General features: G+C 38.0%; 3 protein-coding genes across 3 annotated transcripts in view; 1 reads left to right on the forward strand and 2 right to left on the reverse strand.

The window, feature by feature from the left end:
* LOC117902149 (neuroguidin) overlaps positions 1-24,525 on the reverse strand; it is a 59,117-nt gene that overhangs the window by 23,814 nt on the left and 10,778 nt on the right. The gene's annotated exons all lie outside the window — the stretch shown is intronic.
* LOC117902146 (phospholipase B1, membrane-associated) lies at positions 1,592-3,859 on the reverse strand. The gene has a single exon (XM_034813283.1). The coding sequence runs from the start codon at positions 3,092-3,094 to the stop codon at positions 1,748-1,750; it is 1,347 nt and encodes a 448-aa protein (XP_034669174.1). The 5' UTR covers positions 3,095-3,859; the 3' UTR covers positions 1,592-1,747.
* LOC117902143 (ABC transporter G family member 20) lies at positions 11,870-21,396 on the forward strand. Its single transcript, XM_034813279.1, has 10 exons — positions 11,870-12,133; positions 18,298-18,428; positions 18,497-18,919; positions 18,979-19,072; positions 19,138-19,493; positions 19,556-19,965; positions 20,030-20,216; positions 20,463-20,728; positions 20,788-20,874; positions 20,941-21,396. Exons 2-10 carry the CDS (start codon positions 18,325-18,327, stop codon positions 21,150-21,152), a joined length of 2,139 nt encoding a protein of 712 aa, XP_034669170.1. The 5' UTR covers positions 11,870-12,133; positions 18,298-18,324; the 3' UTR covers positions 21,153-21,396.

The raw sequence follows: 24,525 nt of genomic DNA on the forward strand, positions 1-24,525 counted from the left end.
TCTTTTTAATTTTTAAAATCGGGTCTGGTAGTGGCTGGTTGCTGGGTGTGACAGTGTGTGGGGTGGGACGGGTGAAGTACGTAATAAGCAGGCGATGTTGTCACGCATAGCGTCCGGCAGAAGGAGGATATTCCATGCAGAATGGTACGGGGATCCAAGAGGAAATTCCAGCTATAAGAATGGGAGATCCAGGGGTATATTCAACAACGGGGTAGGGAAGAAGATAGGGAAGATATTCCACGCAGCAAGGGCGTGGTAGAGGGGATATCCCATACAGCATGAGGACAAGGGGCATATCCCATATAAAATGCTGGCAGGAGGGGTGTTCAGTATGGCTAAGGGGGGTCATGGGTTCATGGAAGGTGTTTTTCCCAGTAAATATTTTTTATTCATATTTTTTTCTGCCCCGTAAGCAAAAATTGTATTTTTAAATGAATTTTTATATGTGTACGACTACCGATTCGAGGGGTGGGCGTTGGTTTATATTGTTTTTTAGTGCATTTTACTTAATTAAAAATATAAATTAAAAATTGCATAATATTTTAATTGCAAATGGGGCAGGGGAGAGAAGTTAAAACAAGAGCACATGGCAATGGAAGGAAGCAGATGAGTTTGGGAAAGGGCAGTAAAAATGGGGGATTATATCTGCAGAGAGCGCCGGCGAGACGGTTAAGCTTTTTTGGGATTTGAGTAAGGGGTTTAAATATTTTGGAGAACTTTGAACATTTTGGATAAATCAAGGAAAATATTTTTAAAAGGTATGATATGAAAACTCCGATTTTATGCAACTTTGAGGTATGGTAAAGTTCTCAAATTTCCATCAAGTTTGATAGATATAAATATAACGAGTTGGAACGCTTGTGAGACGCTTCGTACGCGCCACAACTCAGTCAGTATATCTGTGCCTTTTTTTCGAATTTTACATTTTACATTTTACATTTTTTATACATCTGTCATCTTCTGCCGCCAGCACACCCTTTTAGCTCTCCAAGTTTCGTGTACTGCATGAGGTAACTGCATGAGGACAACAATAGGCAAGCATAAGCAAAGCTGATGGACGGGGTGGGGGTAGCCACTGGCAATTAATTAATCATTCTGGATATAATAATGATCCAATCTAGTAATTCTGTGATTTGATAGATATGATCATTCCTCACAGAATGAATGCCGACTCTACTCTACACATCAAGTTGGACAGACGGACGGACAGGTGGACGGACAGGTGGACGGACAGATATAGACTCGGATGTTGATGCTGATCAAGAATATATGTATGAATGTATATACTTAATAGCATCGGAAAAGTTTCCTTTTGTGTGTTACGCACAGAAATACAAAATACCCTCTTTACTCGTCGAGTACCGAGTACAGAGAATATGAACGTTACCCAGCGGAAATCTATTTTCCAGGGTTTTATTGGCTATAAAGAACTGGTCTGTTTCCATGATCTTCAACTCAAAAAGTAATCTAAATCTTCCAACAAACTTCATGGAGTACAAATCGATTCTTCTGGCCAAAAAAATTAGACTCTTCTTTTCATTATTACATCAATCTTTCCCCCCCAAACCATCTCAAATAATTAAACAACCTCTTCCTTTCTTTCTTTTTAATAATCACAAAACTTACAAATAAAACCTTAAGACGTGACCTTATATCAGACACAGACACAGCTTTAACTTTCGATACAGTAGTCCCCACAATGTAACCCAAACCCCATAGTAACCTTCGGGCAGGAGCGAAGCGGACCCTATCCCGGTCTCACCACAAAGTAGGGCTGCTCTTCGCTGGGACAGACAATGCTCTCGAATAGCCCTGGAATGGTGAAGGGACGTGGTTTGCGATCATCTGGGAGCAGCATGCTGTTCCACAGCATATTCGAGACGATGGCATGTCCACGCTGACTGAAATGAAAGCAATCGTGCGAAAAGAAACGCCAATCGGTGTGGCCATTCTCCAGTCGAGGTGCCGTCATATTTGCCAGCATCGGATGCGCCACAATGGCAAAGTCTTCGCGATGAAACTCGGGCAGACGTGCCACATCCAGATCCACCTGTTGCCAGCGTCGCAGGGTATCCATGCGTTGACTCCGCTGCGTGCGATTCAAACGATCGTTCATCAGACAGTGACATCCCACACGATGCACCACAAAGCACTGAAAGGGTATCTCCTTCATGGTCGTCAGAGTGAGCAAAATATTCGGCACTACAATCAAATTGATGAGCAAACGTGGCACATTATCACGGAGCAGTCGAAAGGCCTGCCTCAGATCGCTGGCATGTTGGTCGAGCAACGCCTGCGGTTCATCCCAGTGGCACAGATCCGAGCAAATGTCATTATTGCCTACATAAACTGTCAGCAGCTTCCAGTGTCGCTTCATGTCCACATGCGGATCACGACGCAACAGTTCGATTAGGACTCTGGCCTGAAATGGCAAATCCCTCGACATGATCATCGGTTCGGCAATGTTGAAGCGTGAATTTCGATGATTAACCACCAGACTATTGCTCACCGAAAAGCCATACAATTTCGGATTAAATATCTTTAGAATATTCGGCAGCGTCAGATACCTACGCCAATTTTCCAGTCCCCCACCGGAAAAACTCAATGCTCGAAATTCATTGATCATATCCATGGCATTATTCGATAGTATGCCATTACCCGCTGATAGTGAGTCCCCAAAAGCCGCTATAATATCGATATCTCCGGGGCGTAACTTCTCCACGGAGGTGGGTGTTTTCTCCGATCTCGTATTGTTCATGGGACACGGAAATGGTTTCCTCTTGGAGATAGGCAGCTGTATCTTGCCCTCTCGCATGTTTCGATTCTTTAAATCTTCAATATTTCGCAGTGCAAAATTTAACATTACGCGTCGTGTGCCCAGGAATAATTGTCGTAAATCTCTGTCAAAGTTTGTGTATTGTTGTAGACCGTTTTCGAGTTTTCTGGGATCGTAGCTCTGCGCATGGACTCCTATATCCGCTAGGAGTTGATCGGAGCGATTCTGTCGTCGTGTGCGTCGACTGTTTGATGTTGAAATTGGACTCATCAGGAGTAATATTGAGCACAACCACAAACAGGGGGCGATTGTTGTCATTTTGAGTGCAGTTTCGGAGGGTTTTTTCAGGATTTTTTAAGGGGTTTCGGAGGGTTTTTATGTCGGAATCTTTAGGGATTTGTGGTTAGAACTTTGCTCATTGTCTTTTAGTGGAAAAACTTTGGGCGCCTTTATTTCGTTGTAGTTGTGGATCGTATTATATTGGAGAACTTTTTCTTTACAGAACGAAATTTAAACTTCAGTTTTGGATTTGGACTGCAAATTTTTGTCGATAAATCTTTCACTCAAATAACTCAAATAGTGGTTGGTGTTTTGTGAGTGTTTGTAAATGAATATTCGGCTCGTTATCATTAACTTTAAGAACTTTAAACTTCAGTTGTGAGTTCAAATAGTCTCGTAGTTTGTAGCTAGAACTTTGCTCATGATTATCCACCATGATAATTTCAAGTTTAAGATAATTTCATTTGAAATTAGTTCATTATAATCCACTTTGGGCAATTTCTTACTTTCATTAGCATGGTTTTTTCACACTTTATTTCTTCACAATAAATTAAATCCACTTAAAACTGTCCAAGTCTATGCCAAAAGAATTTGTTTTATTATTTTTGAAAGTTTTTGAAAGAAACTTAAGTTCCATTAAGCACTTTTCTCGGAATAATCTAGGAAAAATTCTTCCAAGAAGCAAACACTTTCTTCTGTTCTTCAATTTTCCCTGAAGCTGGTTATTCAAAACGTTTTATTTGAGATTTTATTCCGCATCCCACACGATGGACTTCTGAACGCGTTCTCATACGCCAGGCGTATACGTCGATCGTTTTTGTACACCGCATAAATTGTTTTCTGAACATGGAACCAGACAGACTTCACTCCACTACAAAAACAAAAACTTCACTCAGAAAAAGAGAGGGGTACACAGAGAGAGAGAGAGGGGACATACAGGCTCAGAACTTGACTTAAAAGCGTTGACCGAGACATTAACAATCATAAAACAGCAACAACAGCAACAACAAATGCCAGAGTAGCCGCCTGATAGCAGCACACAAAGTGCCCTCTGGGGTTCAAAGATAAAAACCACAGAAAACCTCCGAAAAAATATACAGTTTACTAAACAAAATAATTACCTTGATGGCAAGCAGGAGGGGGGAAAAAACATTGGATGCTACTGCCATCGCCACAACATGACAACGTACACTTATATTTCTATATAAAACAATAAATATTAAAAAATTGGAGCTCCACCAAGAGGCAAAACGCAGACACGCATGCGCAGAGGCGTAGACTTTGAGCTGACAAGGAATACTCATCCCGAAGGGGGGTTTTTCATGTCCATTTAGCTGGGTTATTGGGTCAAAATGATTTCGGGTTTGTTGGTCGTGTGATTCAGCCACAAACAGACCCGTATTAAAAGGGATCATAAGGCTAGAAAATTAACTTTGAGAACCACTTTCTAGTGGTGATTCCCCCAAGAGTCAGGAATGGGTCAAAATTACAATTAATTTCCATTGTCAAGGTTTAGTTTATAATATTTACAAATACATTTGAGTTTTGACATTAAATAATATTCTGAATGAAGTACTTTAAGAGCTTTAAGTCATGAATGGGGTTTGAGTTGAATGATTCATTTTTAAGAAATGTTCACCCATTTATATGATGACTTTTATTACCAATATTCCCCCGATTCTCAGTCAAAGCGCCACTGTTTAGATCTTTAATCGTCCCCCTCTTTCCTATTCCCTACGCCTTTGCGTCGTCTACCCGCATCTACCGCCTTAGATCTCATCTCCATTAAAGCCAAACAAAAACCAAAAAAAGTATCAGTTTTTAAACAACAAAAACCTACCAAATATTTGCACACATTTGAGTCTTTGCTTTGACTAAAGTTTTCTAATGTAATTGTTGCTTGCTCGCACTCATAGACTGAAATATGAATAGCTAATTGTTTGCTTAGATCTTTCAAGAGAGATAGATACAGAGATACACTCTTGAGAGATACACTTGAGACGGTGACTCTTATTTGGCACGAACTTGATGGAGGTTATTGCCCGGGAAGATAATTGAAATAAAATAATATAAAGTAAAGTGATCTATAAATATATGACTCAACGGCAGGGGTCTCTTGTTTTTTCGAGGCGTGTCATATGAAGGCTGCAGTAAATATACCCTGAGGCTGCTGTTGCGACTCCTCGATCATCAACGAAGCAGAGGGGCCCGTGAGCGTGTCGGAATTTCGAGACTTCCGCTTGTCCCCAGTGCCTGGGTAACGGGTTTTGTACAGTGCGTTGCCTACGTATTATTGTTTGCGCAGATCTAGTGCTGCTCAGAGTGCTGTGGTGACGCCTTTATTGTAATGAGACCCTCCAGAAGACATGGAATGGAAAAACACTCATTGGCAGGTCCTACAGAGGTTGTGCGTCATTAAAAGGGCTAAAAGGTCTCTTAAATAATAAATAAGCTGATTGAAAACGATCGCGTCTCCTTCCATTTTATCAATCTTAACTATAAAGATAATGAAAGGGCTCTGTCATAAATTTATATCAGGTTTCTGCTCTTAATTGAAATTAAATTATTTTGCCTCGTTGTTCATTCACAAAAATATTCTGTAGTTATTATTTAGAGTTTGAACCCTGAACCAAAGGTACGGGCCTCTCTACATTCCTTCCGCTACACAAAAAGCAAAGCGACACAAACGTCAAAGTAGCCGAGAACTTCTACCTGTACTTCTACTTAAATTGTTGTTATTTACACTCAGTTCTGTGTTTGTTTTATATAATTTACGAGTCAGTAAACACGTCTAAGGTACAAGTACTTGTCTCAACTCAAGTGATTGTTTAACTAAACGACTTTTCTTCGAGATGAATTAATGGTCGTCACTAGAGTGCTAAAGTGTTGTTCTCAAGAAATAAAACAAAAAGCCGTCAGAGAGTTTAGGGATTGAATTGGTAGTAAGAAATGTGTTGAAAGTTTCGGTATAACAGGACATATTTAACTAAGGGTATTTCAGGTTAAAATTTAATGGTAAAGATAATTCATGTCTGTATCAGTCAGGTTGCCTTTTTTACCACTCTTCCCCAGACGATAACGTACGTAAAATACGTTTAATCTGAGTCAATCGGTAACTATTCTACTTTAAATAATAATTTAAAAAGTTTGCAACCTTTTGCTATAAAATCAAGTCATTAAATAAAGAAAAAGGAATTCCATGAATTGGTTTAAGCTACAGGCTGTCTAAGATATTCGTAGATTAAATCAATCATCGATTAAATCACTTTCTAGCAACTAACTTATTATACAAATGCAATATCAATTATCACAAACAATATCTGAGCGTTAAACTGGACAGAGAACTTTTATGGCATGGAACTAAATTGTATGCGAACTGCTCTTTTATAAGACTACTACTAAATCGAGTCAAGTGGATTATTATGCATAGATTAAATGAGCAATTAGGGTTTAAAGTTCTCTCATTTAAAGAATATAAATATTCCACAAGTTGTAGAATTAATCACAGCGGTGTCTGATCTATAAACATTCCTCTAGTTTTTCCCCGTTCGAGTTTTACTGTCAAATGAGTCTCAATTAAATAAATGACACTTCGCTGGCTGAGTGGAGTTGTCTGTCGTCTACGTTGTGGATCAAAATGCAGCAGTTTCATTTTATTTAAACCTTAATTGAGGGATCATTAAGAGGATTGCCACTGGCCACATTGTTGCAGAGCTTTTGTTGCTAGGGCAAAAGCTCCACGTGATTATATTGTAATGCTAATTGTGGTTTAATTAGAAAACAAGCTTGTTATCTGGCGTATTGTCAGCTTCTGTTGGTGGGCTCCGTGTTTGTCCAAGAAATCAACACCATTTCCGGTTAGCTTTTGGCAGCTGATTTAAGAGAGTCGTTTCTGGGGCTTACACAAAAGCTTTAAAGAGCGAAAGCTTTGAAGATCGGCTTTGTTTCGGTTAGCGTGGGGAAAAAGCTTAAAAACATTGCCAGATCGCTTGAAGAGCGGGAAAAATTGTATTTGAAAACGATTTAATATTAATAGAATTGTTTTTAAAAGACAATAATTATAATTGGTATAAAAATGGTACAGGCTTTAAATATTTCAAATAAATAAATAGTTTTTATTATCTTTAATACTTTTTAATTATACATCATTTTATATGAGTTTTTATTATTTTTATGTTCCATGCCATTTCTTAAATTGACAAATGACAAGTTTTCCGTTTTACTTTTCCATATCTTCTATTTATTTATATTTATTCATATTTAAACCTACTCAAATCTCTCTATTCCATAGCAAATTTTTACACATAGCATACACAATTGACAAATACGACGCGAAAAAAAAACTTTGAACCATAACGAAAATCCTCAACAAATGTCAACAATTTACACAAACAAAAATACCCAAACCAAAACACGAGCATTAGTTATTGTTCAAAGCCTGTATAAATAAACGTTGTGTTACGAGTATTACAAATTTATTTACCCAATGCAGCTTTTAATTGCAGTTTAATTATTGTAATATTGCGATTTATCAGCGCAGGGAAAACAAGAACGCGCAAGCGAGAAAGAGATGGAGAGACAAGCAACGAAAGAGCGACAAAGAAGAAAAACGTGTCAGTTCGGGGAGAAAATGGCTTGTAATTATAATCGACAAATGATGGAAGGTATGGCACAGGGCGTAGTCATAATAAAACTAAAATAATGTTTTATATTTTATACACCATTATTTTTGTTTGAATTTGATTGGTTTAATAATCGTAATGCAGGCAATTGAAAGGCAGACTTCGCGTCAGGGCGGGGGGCACAACAAACCCATAAATTATTACAAAACTCCAATAACCTCGCGCTGCAATTGTCCAGCGCCAGAGGGAGCAGCAAAGTGCGGAAAAGACAGAGAGAGGAGAAGCGATAAAGAGAGATAGAGCGATTGGATGAGCTGAAGAAATAGAGACCGCAGACAGAGAGCGCGGAGCAAAAGTGGCATTTTCATTTTGCATATAAAAATTTATTTTATTTTAAAAGAGACTCCGTATTAGCATTACTCTTTCTATTAAATTTTAATTTTGTAAGGAATTCGCATATTTGGCATTACTGATATTTCAGTTTCTTTCTACATTCTGCTCAAATATTATCTTTAATCCAACCACCTGTCATATTCCATATGCCGCGAAATCAAAGGGCATTCATGATACCCAGACCCTAAAGAGCGTTCCATCGTTGCGCTACAAGGCGGAGGGCAAGACTGGAGCGGGAAACTAGTTAACAATTGCACAACCCCAACAGCAGCAACAACAACAATGTTTGCGACATTTTTGGTCAGCGTTTAAGCCAGAAAAAAAATTAAACGTTGCTATTTGTAGACGACTGCCCTGATCAATAACCCGAAAGGGGGCGAGGAGAGGATCCCAAATCACAGAGAGACACAAAGAGAGACTGGCAGAGAGAATGAGAGAGGGCCATGAAAACAGGTGAGCCACCGAGGCAGCCACAGCAGAAGAGCCCACAGGTGAACAGCAGACCAGGCAAGTGGTCAATGCGTTCAACATACCCTAAGTGGGTTAATTTGTCTGTCTGTCTGTCTGTCCGCAGCGACTCTCTGTGATAACAAAAATCGACACGGCCAAAGGCAGTCGGCGTGCAAACTCCCAGAGACGCCATCAATCACAAGCCAGGCCCAAAGAGCCAAGCGACGACGACAACGAAGCGCGTTGGGGGGCTCTTGCGCAGTCGCAGCCGCGGCAGCAGCGTCAAGGTCGCCTATTGTAAAAGAAAGCGCCATTGTATGGCCTTGAACACGAACGAAAATATGTTAAAAGCCAATGGCTAAATGGTGAATGAAGCAGCCGTCAAAGCAGCAGAAAAGATGGTTTCGGGATGAAGAAAAAAAAGACCGAAACTCCACTTTGGATATGCTCTCTTTTGTTTCAAACCCCAAAACCCATCGAAACATCCACAAAAACTGTGAGAAAACAGAGTGCTTTTATACCCGGTACTCGAAGAGTAAATAGGGTATATTGTATTTGAGCTCGAAGGTGGACTTACATTTGTAACGCACAGAACGAAACGTTTCCGACCCCACAAATTATGTATATTCCCCTTACGCCACCTAAAATGGCGAAAACTGTATCCACAATTTTAAGATAAATGAAAACTAAAAACGCGGTTCCATAAGGAATTACTTAATATATTAGATCACCGAATTGGGATTAGATTGCATTTTCGTTATAGCCAGAATGAAAAAATTACTTTCAAGTGGCTACCCCCACCTCGTCCAGCAGCTTTGCTTACGCTTGTTTTTCGTTTCTCATTCTTTCTCGCTTGCAAACTCTGCCTCAGGCAGTGTGCGTCAGTGTGCTAAAAGGGCGTTTAGGCGGCAGAAGTGATGTAATGACAGATGTAGAAAAAATGTAAAATTCGAAAAAACCACCGGAGTACCGGTTATAAAAGTAGCGACGCGTACGAAGCGTCTCACACGTCCCTCCTAGCTTTTTTATATTTTGAATTGCCATAAACTTTATGCTTTTGTAAGACTATGAATGAAAGACGAAAACCCCTGCAATAGACGAAAAAGCCAAAATGTTTCGAACCAAATTTAGTTTGCAAAAAAATACAAATCTTGTGCAAGAGGGCGACAGCATCTCCAAACAAACGCGCACACATAAGAAAAATGGTTAAAAATGTGTTAAATTGGGGTTAAATGGTTAGCAAATGGGTTAATTGTATGGAGATTTGTATCAGAAAAGTGGCTCAGGCTTAGGTTTTAGGGTTCGGTTCGATTCGATGGGGTAATAAAGGAAGTTTTGCACAATTGTTTAAATCAAATAAGAGTGTCAGACTTTGGCCTTGAACATACAGGAAAAGATAGTGTAAATGTTGAAGTTTATTAGCCACAAGTCATCTTTTCTGAGCACATTTATTTTGGTTGCTTTTTGAGCAGTTTTTGTTGTCAACTTTTAACCTATAGAGTTCAGACTTTTCAAGTTATATTTTCTGCTAAATTGAAAGTTGAAAGACCCCTAAATATGTCTGTCTGTAGAGATTGTACTTTGTTCTTGTTTTATGGGAACATTATAAATTGTATGCTCTCTAACATCTAAGCTCAATCCAAAAGTTCATTAATTTTCTTCTTAACTTTGTCTATACTTTTTTTGGGAGAAACTTAAATTCAATTTCATCTATTTTTTACAATTTGTAAAAACAATTTGGATGATCTTTGACTATAAGAAGCTCTTCTCGAATATTACTACATCCAAAGCTCCACTATTTTATTCGTTACACTCCTTATTCCAACATTAGCTAGTGTAGACCTTTTTTTTAGGGAAAAAAACGCCTTAAAACACTCTCCATGCGGAAGTTTGTGCCACTCGAAAATAGTTATGTTGAAAGTCAAAATTGTTGAATCTGGCTAACAATTTTCATAACTTTTGGATATCACGAGACAGACCAGAGATCATTTCCACATTTGGCTACAGTCTAGGTTCAAAGGTTAGCCCCGCGTTGCGCTAAAACCACCTAATGATTCTCCATAAAGTCTGTAATTTTCGTGGTAGTCCAATTAACATGATAATCGGTCATAAAATTAATTGAAAAGGTTTTTGCATGTTGTAATTGAGAACATGAGAAAACATGCAACCAGGAAAACAAATTCTATCTACTCCTGAATTGTTTAAATGCCAAATGACATGGATATAATTAATTTATATCATAAATAAAACAATGATTGCCAAATCAATGAAACAATGAGACCTTATAAAAGGCATAATGAAATGCGCCATTAGTTGACGTCTTTTATCAAAATGGGAGACTCACCGCAGAATAATAATTGTTATAATTATAGAAAACCGTTGTATTTAAGCCACATTTACATACCTGAAAGGAGAGGGAAAAAAGTTTAAAAATGATTAGAATTAAATCGACTAATTATTTCTTGCGAAACTGGTTCTAGTCGCACATTAGTACAAGTATTGGAATCAATTAATCTTATTGACTAAATGCCAAGACCTGAAGGCGAGAATAAAGCGGCTGGAAATTGTGGGAAAATTACGAGTATTTATGGGAACCATAGAGTATCTTTTAGTTGAGTGGATACGTACTTACAAATAAATGTTTTGCATCAAGGACATCAAGTTAAAATGCATCAATGATCCAGTTTGATATTTCAATAGTTCAGTTTCACATAGATCAATAGTGTTTTTACTTTTTAAATAAATGATGTACTATTTATTCGTCAAGCTTTTCGAAATCTTTAAATTTTGCTTATTTTTTTCAAGATAAAATAAACATAAAATAAAAAAGTTTCAAAATGGTTAGAATTAAATCGTAATATTTATCAATACTTTAACATTTCCAATGCTTGTTTCATTGTTTTTATATGCAATTTCATTCAATAAATGCTTACAAAATGTTCTATTACTCACGATGGCTCCCCTCCAGCCACTGATCAATCAACTAAAACTAGTCACAGCACTCATGCATTCCACGAAATATCATTACAAAGTAACCTCCCGATGGCAGAAAACAAATCTGCTAAAGAAAAAACTTCCCCAGACACACATAAAGAAAAAAAGGTGCACAAAAAAGTGCTGTGTTGTGCCGCATTAATAATTTCATTCCAAAGACAATCTATCTTGTGTATTTTTTGTATACATTTTTTTTGCATTTTATTCAATTCTTTTTTGCCGCGCTCAAAAAAAAAAGCATCACAGTCGCCGCTGCTGCTACTGACGCCGCTCAACGATCGACGACCGTCCCGTCGGAAAGCTCTAAAGTCAGGCGCTTAAGGTAAAGCTTGCAAGTGCGCGATCCGTCGATGGTTTGGTTCAGTCGTCAACCGGAGCTTGCGAGCAGCACTTGGGGCCAAGTGAAAACGCGCGAGTAACCGCTAAAATATATAAGAAAAACGGAAAAGGCCAGGCCACAGCACACTCTTGAGAGACCAACAAAAATTAAAAAAAAACAAGCGAAAAGACATAAGAAAAAGAGCCACGAAAATTGCAACACAAAAAGCGCGCGTGCGCAACCAAACAAAAAAAGAGCTAGAAGAGGGAAAAATAGAAGAAAAATCACTCGCTGAATACGGTACGGTTAATGGTTAATGCATTTAGCATTAGTTTACCCACAAATATTGTATGTTGGATTATTCATGATTTTCGAGTGTAAGCTTCGAGCTAAAGCCAATGAAATGTTGAAATAAATGTTCATTTTTGGACTTGTGTTGAAATTCGATATGAAAACTGACTTGTGAAAATGAAAAGTGAAACAAAACTAAATGTGGCATATATTCTCAAAATATTGGACACTGAGAAAGGATAAACGGAATTTATGTTTAAATATTAATTATATAGAAAGGGATTTGTACATGATTTGAAACGTACAAAAAACAACATAGTTATTTATCAACAATATGTAACTGCAGAAATTTAAAATGTTTGCAATGTTTGTTTGTGGAAACTGTATTATCCTGCAAACAAATTTTTTATTACATTTTCTTTGCTATGAAAAACTTGAAAATCATCTCAGTTTTTTATGTGCCACCAAAACACACAAATTTCCGCATTCAAAGTGAAGTCAGCAGAAAATGAGATTTTTTTGGGGGTATTTCCTTTTGCTCGAGTGTTATCTTATGGTGGAAAAGCACACAGTAAATGATGGAAAATAGAGACGAAATAAATACGAAACAAAAAAACGAAAGACTCAAGACACAAACTTGAGCGCCATGCCGCATGAAGCATGAAGCGGAATATGGCTGTTAGATAGGATTTATCTATCCACTCTGTTAACTAAATTGTACAGCTTTAAATGTAGGGTATTATCTAGCAGAAGTAAAGTCAAAATGTTTCTTTCGTGTTAATTTTTGACAAAAACAGAAAAGGAATTGCCAGAGAAACAGAAACAACAAAAAAACCATAAATGGCAATCCATAGAGCATTACTTTGTACACTTTTTTTTAGCCATTTCTGTTTGTATTTCTACAGAAAATTTAGTGGGGAGCGCAGGGTATTTGGCAATGCAAGAGATTGCAACAGGTGCCTCTCCCTCACTCCCTCTCTCTCTCTCTCTGTCAATCAATTTTGTTCAATCAATTTCGGAAAATTCAATTAAATGAAGGCACGCCAGTCGTTCAGTGGATATCTATTGTCTTCATATGGTAGATCATTAGGGAAAATTGTTTGAGAAATCAGCGATATAATTTGAGAGCCCAAAAGCTGTTGTCTCTAGAGGCAGATAATTTGGGTAAATGCCTGAATGCCATGTACAACTCTCCTCAATTGAGTAATTTCTCGAATGCAACACCAACTCCTTCCCCTACTTCCCATAATTTATATACTTTTCACACTCCTAGCCCCATTATCAAGGCAATTATTACCATGCAACCGTCTATAATTATACACAGCAAAAACAAAAGCAAAATAAAACAAGTAAAAAAATGACACACAAAACTTTAAACTAAAGGAAAAACTTGAATAAGAAGTAAAAGCCAAGTGTTAGCATAACCAAACAGCAAAGACAGCGACACAAAAGCAAAGTAATTTGAAGAAATTATAATCAAAGAAAGAGACTTCCCAAGCTACGGAGACATGCCATGCAATGAGGACAACTAAAATTAGTACCAAAAAAAAAAACAAATAAAATCATTCCGCGACGAGATGTGTTGGCATAAGTCATTCATGTAGGGAAGCGCTGTGGAGCCTAGAGTTGTGGAATTGGGAGATGGATTTTCGGTGGATTTATTGATGATGATATTATTTATCTAAATTCCTGAAATCATCACGATTGGATAACTACAACAGTTGGAATATCTATATAGTATTATAGTTGTCCTTCTTTATAAGATAGGGTAATCATTTTTGGTAGACCTACCAACCATAATTTCCTCCAAAGGTCCTATATAAAATAAAAAAAACTGTTTTTGGCTCCACAGCCCTTTGTCTTACTTGTTTTAAACTATTTTCAAGCTCTATTAATTCCACTTAAATTACTTTCTACCTAAAATCTCCGATAAAGCTCTCGTACAGTTTCTATTAACTTTCTTTGCCGAAGAACCCACGCGTTGGAATTAAATTCACTTCCACTTGCCACCGAAAAGGTGAATGATATTAAACACTGTCCAAGCAAACAGCTGTTGTTGGGTTTGTTGTTTTGGGTACGGGTAACAGTGGCGCACCACTGTTGCAGCTTGACCGAAATGATTGTCGGTGCCATTATATAAGAAGTGGCCATGCCACAAAAAAGAAAAAAAAACCCCTTAAGAAAGAGAAAGACGGCACCAAAAGACACGACGCGAAAAGAGAGAGAGAAGGAAGCAGGCAGTCAGAGCCGCAAAGAGAGCGGCTTTGGAGAGACGATGCAACCACATGTTGCACGAACTAAATACCCACTAACACTGCAACACGCCGATTCGTTCGATCGGTGAGCTCTGGATCTTAGTTAGTGACTTGGCCGATATGCTTGGCCTGTTAAATAAGCCGTTAAACTGCATCAAGGTAGGCAGCAAACAGAAAAGAAAACGTGTTGGCCAGGGCTCAAGGGGGGGCGTGGCCGCCCATTGGCCACCTTTTATATACGAGCTGTAGATTGCTCAGCCGAATATTCTGCACCACCGCATTTTGGGGGGCACCAACACCACTGCACCACACACCACTCTTCTAAGCAGCTCAGGGCCGTTGCGAAAAACATTGCGAAAAACTCTATGGCAAACAAAATGCGGAGCTTGCATACGAACTGAAAATACATACGTCTAAAAGACATCAATAAACCATATAGACACAATTTTCGGAACCACTTTACAACGTCAGCAGCAGCGGCTGCCACGGCAGCCCCCGTTAACCAGTCGCCAGCAACCTTGCTGACGAGCTGCGTCTCCTCTGTGGCTGCGGTTTTTTTTGGCGGCATTTTTTTGTTTTATTAATTTATTTTGGGTTTTTTGTAGTTTTGATAGGTTTGATTTGTTAAGTTTTTTCGGGGAGAAAATTAATGCAGAGGAAATTTAGCATGGGAAATCATGTCTTGAAATTTATTTAAGAATTAGTGGGAGGTTTTATAGTTTTTTTAATTTTATAGACAGAAGAAGAGCTTCCAAAAGACGCATTTAGGAATTTATTTATATGATTTTTATAGATGGAATCTAATAAATTTTTGACGAAAAGATGGATATAAAGTGCATATCTTTATAGATTGAATTATATAATTTTATTTTTTTTCTATAAATACATTTTGAATCTCTTCAATTCCAAACTTATATATTTTTCTTTTTGCACATATTTTTCGCCGAAAGTCTTCAATGTTTTTTCCCAACTCTGACGCACTTTACAGACACTCAGACATTAAACCTATTTAAATTTATATGAATATTTTAGTAAGGTTGCACCCCCAGGGCAACAATTGTTTACGCCTGTCTCTCAATTTTAACTAAAAAACCGCATCATAAAGAAATATAAGTGTAAAAAATATAAGCACACACCTGGATATCAGGTTGAATAAAACAAAATTGTGTTGTCCTTTGCGTCATCCGCTGCAATGTTAAGCAAACAGTGGCAACAACAGCAACAACAGGCCAAAAGAGATACCAGAAATGCCAACAAAAAGGCAACTTGGCCGGCCAGGCAGAAACGTTAACAACATTAAGTTATGACCAGGAGATTGTTGGTGTGTTACTAACCTTACTCAATTTTTGTATACTTATTTTTTCGTTTTTTTCGGGCTTTTTAACTTTCGAACGAGCGCGTTTTTATGAGCTGTGTTTGATTTTTTTCTTTCGTTTATTTTTTTTTGCCGGCGCATTTGATAATGTATCTATGAGATACAGATACAGATAGTGTGAGAGAGCTAAGCAGCTAGATACGAATTCAATGAAGTTGCTTGCTTATTTTTTTGGGGGGCTTGAGAGACTAAAACATGAGTCGGCACTCTAAGTGGGTCAAAGTCTGATTAGCAAGGTCACACGAAAAAAAATACATATTGTATACGGGAATTTTTTCGAGACTGCAAACGAGCAAGAAAGACAGAGATAAACAGATCGAGAGTGAGTGAGAAAGAGCAAGAGATGTTGAGGAGTCAACATCAAAATTAAAATAAATTGTTTAAATAAAACTAGAAATTAGCATTGAACGAAAGTCGTATACGATATCATAATAGGAAGTCGCCATAATTGAAAGGGTTATTAGTCAGTTATTATTGAAGAAGGTTTGGGTAGTTTTTAGAGGGTATTAAAGGAAGAGTGTTACATTATTTATTTATTTATTTTCAATATTTAGAAATGCAATTTTATAGACATATAATCGGGTAAAAGCGCTAATTAAATTCCCAAAATAAATATTATTGCCCGTAATAGAGCACAACAATTTCTTGTATTGTTTTGGTACCGCAAAAACCTTTCCAGAATCGTTTTTTGTACACAAAAAAGAACGTCAAAACAATTTCCAATATTTCAAATAAAAATACATCGAAAAAAAACTGTAAAAACCAAACGTTTTCGTGTGTGCTTTTGTCTTGGGTATAACCCATAAAAGAGGTCATCAGACGAATACCATTTTTCCCATTCGTCACATACTTCTTCACCCACTATATATCCAGTGTATAATGCGCCACCTGATGCATATTTATATATAGTGTATTGGAAGTCATATAACTATTTACAATTCTTCTCACAATTCTTCTTTTTCTTTTGGATAGCCAAGAGCAGCTGCCACTTCTCTGACGCATTCAACACAATTCACGAGTTACATTTCGCCGCAGCCACTTTACAGTCCACTTCCACTTCCAAGGTGTTTGCTTATTCAGAATGCATTAATTCTGACGTTGAGATATAGGCAGTATATATGTACACACTGAAATTCAACTATATAGTATATTCCCCCTTCAACTTATTATTCAATACATTTCTGTGTCTCCCCTGCCACTTCAAATGTCACTGTGATTGTTCCGCGTGTGTGCTGCCTGTCTCAACTCTCAATTTACAAATATACACTTAACAAAAAGCTCAAGTTTTCTCCAGCACTTTTTCCTTGTTTATAGAACTTGTATAATAATATCTGTCAAGTAGGAACGGAACGCTTTTGTTGCTTAATAAATTTGTGCAGCGAATAAAGTGAAAACTTTACAAACTTTGGAGATAAATTGAGAAATTTACTTTGAAGCTAAAGTGCGATCTTTACTAACTTTGAAGATGATTCATTATTGTTCTTCCACAAATATTTGTTTATTCTAAAATTACCCTATGGTTGTAATGAAGTATTCGATGGAGGGTTTTCAACAGGCGGAAGTCACTTGAACAACCTCTACATTTTCTAGCAAATCGTTTGGTTTATTTTCTCCACTGATTTTCTTCTATGCTTTCCACTAAATCGCAAACTTAATGGAGCAATTTTCGAATCAATCTTTGCCACAAAAAACAACTTTGTGTCATGCAACATTACGGAACTCTCAAAGCAATCTCAATTTAAACTCCAGAAAATCATAACTTTTATGAGGAATATTCCGAGGGATAATCTACACAATAATAATTCTCACAAAATTGTTTAGACATGAAAGGTACCTAAATGTTTACTCTATGTATATTCTCCCCCAGAAAGAGGTTATTGAACTGCCCAGCTACTTCCATTTAGTTGGCTTATAGAATTTACACAAATTTTTATTTCACTTTCAGTCAAGCGTTGGGCTGGTTAATTAGCAGGGTACTAGCCGTAGCACTCCTACACATAGCACCCATAGATGCTATAGCACATAGCATCTGTATCTGAAATCTAAAAATTGAAATAAATTATGGATCGGGCAAGTGGTTTGAGCTGAGCGGCACGTGTATGTCATAAAGAGGCAACCAGAAGCAGCAAATCAATAAAATACATAACCAAATCAAGAAAATGTGAATGAGAATTGTGTTGACGCAAGTGATTTATGATGATGCGAACAGGGGCGTAGAGGGTAATTTTTGAAATATAAATAACTACACAAAAAAAGATGGAATAATTTATATAGAAAAGATAATTTTTAAATGGAGGTATATAAATACACATAAAGTGTAAAAAATTAAGAAAGATCTAGAAATGTAGATTAAATGTAAAAAAATACAAATCGCATATAAAAATACAGTTTTTAAATGATTTAAAATTAAAAAAACAACAAATAATAAGCCTAAAATAATTCAAATGAATACAAAATACCTCCCAAATAATTTCGATTCCCTCAGCCACTGTCTCAAAAATAATTAAATAATTCTACAATTTTTTGTATTAATTATTTGATAGCAACAAACATAAGCGAAAACTCTCAAGATGGCGGCCGTGGAAGTGAGGAATGGCTATAAGTACTATGGCTCCAAATCGAACCCCAAGATTGTGCTCAATCAACTGAATATGAACGTGATGCGAGGCTCCATGTGAGTGGCATACGAAATTCCAATTCCCAATTTAAACAGATACTTAATCAATTACTTTCTTCCCATAGCTATGGGTTGCTAGGCGCCTCGGGCTGTGGCAAGACCACGCTGCTCTCCTGCCTGGTTGGCCAGCGGCGTCTCAATGGCGGCGAGGTCAATGTTTTGGGCGTTAAGCCAGGAGAACCTGGCAGCGGTGTACCCGGCTCTCGAGTGGGCTTTATGCCCCAAGAAATTGCCTTGGTGGAGGAGATGACCGTCAAAGAGACCATCTTTTATTTTGGTCGCATTTACGGCCTGACGGATGAACGGATTAGGGAGAAATTCAAGCTTCTGAAGGAATTGCTTCAGCTTCCGCCAGCACGACAAATGATCAAACAATGCAGTGGAGGACAACAAAGACGTTTGTCCTTTGCCTGTGCCATGATACACGATCCCGAGCTGCTAATTTTAGACGAGCCCACAGTGGGTTTGGATCCCATGTTGCGTGAGAAGTGAGTGCCAGATGGTAATCCATATTTTTCGGTTCATTAATGATTTAATTATCTTGCAGAATCTGGGATTTTCTTGTGGAGACAACCAGAAATAGCAAATTGGCTGTGATTATAACCACCCATTACATTGAAGAGGCCAAGCAGGCAAATTGTGTAAGCAAAATACCCATAAATTCCTTCAGCAAATAGTTCGTAAGATTCTCTCTTCTCCCCTACAGATTGGTCTAATGCGTAATGGCGTTCTCTTGGCGGAGGATACGCCCACAAATATCATGATTAAATTTGGCACACAATCGATCGAAGACGCCTTTCTCATACTGAGCCAGCGGCAGGGCAATGAGGATGAATTGGCTCAAATAATGGATCGCAATAAGAATCAGCAGCAGGCACTGCCCACGGCTGTGCTACCCACAGAAGTGATCGATACACATGACCCTGGCCTGAGCCTGGAAAAGCCACCCATACCCCACGACGAGCCTGTGAATGAGAATCGAAAGAAGGTATTTTTTACGACCAAAGGCAGGCTCAAGGCATTGATGACCAAGAATTTTGTGCAGCTCTTTCGACAGCCATCGTAAGTGTACAGCACACAAGGAAAAGATTTCCTCTCCAAACACATTTTTCTTTCATTTTTAGCGGCATCATTTTTATGCTTTTGTTTCCCATCATCCAATTGTCTTGCTTTTATTTGGCCATCGGCAAAACCCCAAAAAATCTCGAGTTGGGCGTATACTCGGGTGAAGTCCAGAGCTACAGCGAGTGCTTTGATGATAATCTGATCACCGTTTACGGTGCGAATGACACCTGCAAATTCCACAAACTCTCCTGTCGCTACATACGAGAACTAGGCGATGATGTGGCTACGCGGAAGTATTATACCAGCGAGGCGGATGCCCTGAGGGATGCCAAAAAGACACTGACTGTGGGCTACATTCACTTTTTCCACAACTTTAGTGAATCGATATCATCGGTGCTCGAAGATGGACGCTACGCCAGCGATGGTGCTGTGGATCATGCCGAATTGAGTGTGCACATCGATATGACGGGTGAGAGTTTGATTTAAATTCGATTTTGTTTCATTAAATTAAAGTTTATTTAATTCTGTTGTAGATCAACAAGTGGCATACTTCATTCAGCGCAAACTTCGTGATAAATTTGCTTCTTTTATGGGCAGTGTGGTCAAGGATTGTAATGTTTCTGCCGCCCTGGCGCAATTACCCGTTCAATTCCAGGAACCCATCTATGGCAGTGCGGATATTGAATTCCAGCAGTATTGTGCCCCCGGTGTTGTCATGACGTGAGTAGAGATCCAGCACGATTCTAACGATCATTTTTCTTGGACAATTTCTAATGTTTTCTACAACTTTCTACAATTCATTGCCTTTCCATTGGTTTTCCGCTTTCCCAAGAGTATTTTGAGTGTTTTTATTTGGAACTAAAGGAAGCACTTAATGAAGATCCCTCTGATCGATTCTGTTGGTTCCAAGACTCTGCCAAAATCTATAATTTTAATGCGTTAACTATCCATAAATCCCCTCCTTAGCATGGTCTTCTTTTTGGCCACTTTGATGACGGCTGCCGTTTTCATTTCTGAGCGCATGGATGGCATTTGGGATCGTACTTTGTTGGCTGGAGTTTCGGCCACGGAAATGCTGTGGGCTCATCTTTTGACCCAATTGATCATCATGGCCCTTCAGTCGTTTGAGGTTATCATGTATATTGGCATTGTTTTCGATACATACAACAATGGGGATACAACGACACTGATTGGGTTACTCACACTAACGGCATTCTGTGGCATGTTGTTTGGTAAGCAAATATTTATAATAAACGAAAGTTAAATTTATTTAAATTCTCTTCCCTCAAAGGCCTCTTTATATCTGTATTTTGTAAATCACATACGGAGGCCAATTTTGTGGCCACTGGCGCCTTTTATCCCATGATTATACTTTGCGGTAAGTAAAAAAAATGCATAATAAATATTTTTAACATTTTAAATTATATTCAATTTATTTTTGTAGGTCTCTTGTGGCCTCTGGAGAGCATGCCACAGTTTTTGCAGGATCTTGTCATGGTATTACCCTTTACCATACCCTCCATTTCCGCACGAAATGTCATCGAAAAGGGCTGGTCCATCACCAATGCCAAGGTCTATAATGGTTTCCTTGTGATGGCCGGCTGGACGATCATTTTCTTCGTTCTCTGCCTCATTGGCATCAGGCGCAAGGCGTAGAGTGTGGATCGTTTCGTTTTTGGGTTTTTAAATCACACAATTTATTCAGGGGGCCTACACTTTAGATCGTATTGTATTAGCATTTCTTTATAGGCGATATTACACACACACAACACACATAAACACACCCACACACACATACATACATATATCGTATCGTTGTAGTATCTATGTAATTTAATAATTATCGGAAGCATATCACTCGCATGTTGTAGACCTCTCATCAAACAAAAAAAAACAAACAAAAAACATAAGAAAAAACTTTCATACCATCGAAATGCACCTCTTTGATTGTGCGAAAAAGTTGTGCAAAATAAAAGTGTTAGAATGTACTCAAAATAAACTTGAAATAAGGTCTTAAGGTGTCTCACAAAAAATATTTATACTACACTGCACAACAAAAATCGTATTCATTAAAAGAAAAAACAAAACCAATAAAAATTCGAATGCAAGTCGATTCGAGACATGTACTAAGGAATAATGATTGTTCACAATTATTAGATTAGACATTTTTGCTAAGGGAATTTAGAAAACAACAGAAACCTACGAATCTATTCACTAAATTAATGTGTACTAAAATGTATAATTATTTAAATGCAAATTTTAAATCAACCAAAAATACAAATCTAAATAAATTGAGTGAAAAATTAAATATTTGGTGTGTACTACATTTTAGTACAGCTGTTATTTTTACCATTGGTGTGCTAAACAAAAAATCTACGTTAATTGAGGTACATATAATTTATTTTCGGGTGTACTCACATTTAGTACATTTAGTACACTTTATTGTAAAATGAAAGAGAAGGGACGTGTGAGACGCTTCTTACGCGTCACAACTTTTATACCCGGCACTCAGTACTACATCTGCACCTTACCGGTTATTTGTCAAATTTTAAATTTTTTCTTCATCTGTCATCTACATCAACAACACTACTCACGCCAACACGCTCCTTTAGCTCGCCACCCTCCCCTAGAAACACACACTGCAGAGTCAGGGCAGAGTCGCGGCAGAGACAGAGGCAGAGACGTGGCAGAGGCACAGGCCACAAACTGCGCGAAGCAGAGTGTGAATGAGAGAATGTGTAAAAAAACAAATATAAGCTGCGCGACGGGGTGGGTTTAGCCAATGCAAATTAATTTCTTCATTGTGGCCATAATAATGATCCAATCGGATCCTAATTTGGTGATCTGATAGATACATATGGTCATTCCCTACGGGATGGCGATTTTAGTTTTCTTTTATCTTCAAAATTGTTGTTTTGGGACGTTTTCGTCCTTTTGCGGGGGCGGAAGGGGGCGGGGCTAATTTTTGAAATACACTGGTTTCAAAATTTGGGGGCTCTAGCTCTTATAGTCTCTGAGAACTAGCCGAACAAACAAGACGGACGGACGGACAGACAGACATGTCTCTATCGACTCGTCTATTGATGCTGATCAAGAATATATATACTTTATGGGGTCGGAGACGTTTCCTTCTGTGCGTTACATACAACCGTTATTCGCACAAACACAATATACCCTATTTACTCTTCGAGTACCGGGTATAAAAATAAATGTAAACTGCTACCCAATAAAAGTGTACAGAAAGATGTTCCGAAACTGTGTTATTGTTATAATAAATGTAATAAATTTGTTTGATTAGGGTTACTGATCTACTTAAAATGTTTGACTAGGGTAAAACATGTACTACAAGTCTTTTTATTAAGACTATTCCGCAATAAAGTTTCAATTAGTTGTTTTTCTCCAACACTAATTACAACTTTTACACTCAAAATGCAGTGTTCCATAATTATTTCATATTTGAATGACATCCTCTGTAGACCAGAACATCTACTTTAACTGCCTGAAACCCTTTTTAGCTTAACAAATTTCAACTTAAAGTTAAGCAGAGAGTAAACCCCATAAAAGAACAGAGAGAAAGAAGTAATTTAATGTCCCTCCCACCCCACTGAGTCAACAAGCTTTCTCAATATTTGTTTTCATATGAAATTCAAAGCAGCGCAAAACTAAAGCGAAAGTTTCTTAAACATTCTGACCCCCTTAAAAAAAACACACAGATTTATATATGTATGTATGCATCATATATATCTTATATATAAAATAGTCTCTGGTACGCTCTGTGTGTGTGTGTGGGCCAAGGACAAGGACACGTACACGACGACGACGATGTCGAGGACGTGGCAAAGTTGCTGACACACTTCGGGCCTTAAAAATGCTAGACAGAAAGTCTGCTCCGGTTGGCTGGGTTTTCCCCGTAGTTGTCCCCAGCTGGTCCCCACGGCTTTCCCCATCAGACCACTCCGTCCGCCGGGTGTCTGCGAGCAGACGTTTTTATTACAAAACTTTATCTTTGCCAAATACGAAACCAACGTCGACGACGACGACGACTACGACGATGATGACGACGACGAGAAGGAGGAAAAATATATAAAAAGCCAATGTACTGTTTGTGTGTGGGTGTGTGTTTGTGTGGTGTATCTGTGTGACTGCCTGTCTGCCTGATGGCTGGGTGGCTCTTTAGGTTGGGTGCCAAAGTGTCGTTTGCCATTTTATATATAACTTGCATAAAATGTGCAAAACTGGAAAATTGTTGTTGGCACAGAAAGTGTGCGTACAAGTTGAAGGAGTGCAGGCACTCGTGTGGAGGAGAACTTGTTACCCTTCCATTAAGGGGATATTTTTAGCTTTTTACAAATGCAAATTGCTGTTGGAAGTGAGAGCCAGAAGCAAAAATTAGTTTTTAGCATTGTAACTAATACCTTTATCATGTTTAAGGGAGTTTTACATGTCTAACATAATGATACAGAGCGAATGAGATTTTCTTTTGAGGGGAAATAAATGGATTTAAGAGTGTACGGCAGTTTTTTAGTGAATTAAAAAAGCGGAATATTTATAGAAAATTACATGTTTAATTTTTAGCTAAGAAAAAAAGGGTGCGAATTTTCGCAAGATTCTTTCTTTAAAGTGATTTTCTTCTACCTTAAATACATTTACTTTGATTTTATGGCTTTGTCCTTCATTCTTTAAATCAGAAATACCCTAATAAATATTTAATTACAACAAATTCGTTTACATTTTGCAATAAAAGCCTCTTAAAACAACCTAAATTCCTGCATCCTTCCTTGACTCTTAAACTTAAATAAGTTTCATATTCATTCCACATTAATTTATGCAAAAGTTCTGCTTGAGAAAAGTTTGTGCTAAATTTCTGGCACACACGCACACACACATACGGAATACCAGCATAAAAACTATCTCCAGGGTATCCCAGGGACAGACGGCAGGCAGACAAACAACAGAACAGAGTTTGCCATGAGTTTTCACCAGCAGTGGGTCAAGTTTTTACCACCCAAAATGTAGGCAAAGGCAAAAG

The sequence above is a fragment of the Drosophila subobscura genome, chromosome U (genome assembly GCF_008121235.1).
Source record: "Drosophila subobscura isolate 14011-0131.10 chromosome U, UCBerk_Dsub_1.0, whole genome shotgun sequence".
NCBI lineage: Eukaryota > Metazoa > Arthropoda > Insecta > Diptera > Drosophilidae > Drosophila > Drosophila subobscura.

Coding starts and splice junctions, on each gene's coding strand:
- LOC117902143 (XM_034813279.1), top strand. CDS start 18,325: ATGGCGGCCGTGGAAGTGAGGAATGGCTATAAGTACTATGGCTCCAAA. Junction 19,494..19,555: donor CAGCTCTTTCGACAGCCATC/GTAAGTGTACAG, acceptor TTTCATTTTTAG/CGGCATCATTTTTATGCTTT. Junction 19,966..20,029: donor TGTGCACATCGATATGACGG/GTGAGAGTTTGA, acceptor ATTCTGTTGTAG/ATCAACAAGTGGCATACTTC.
- LOC117902146 (XM_034813283.1), bottom strand. CDS start 3,094: ATGACAACAATCGCCCCCTGTTTGTGGTTGTGCTCAATATTACTCCTG.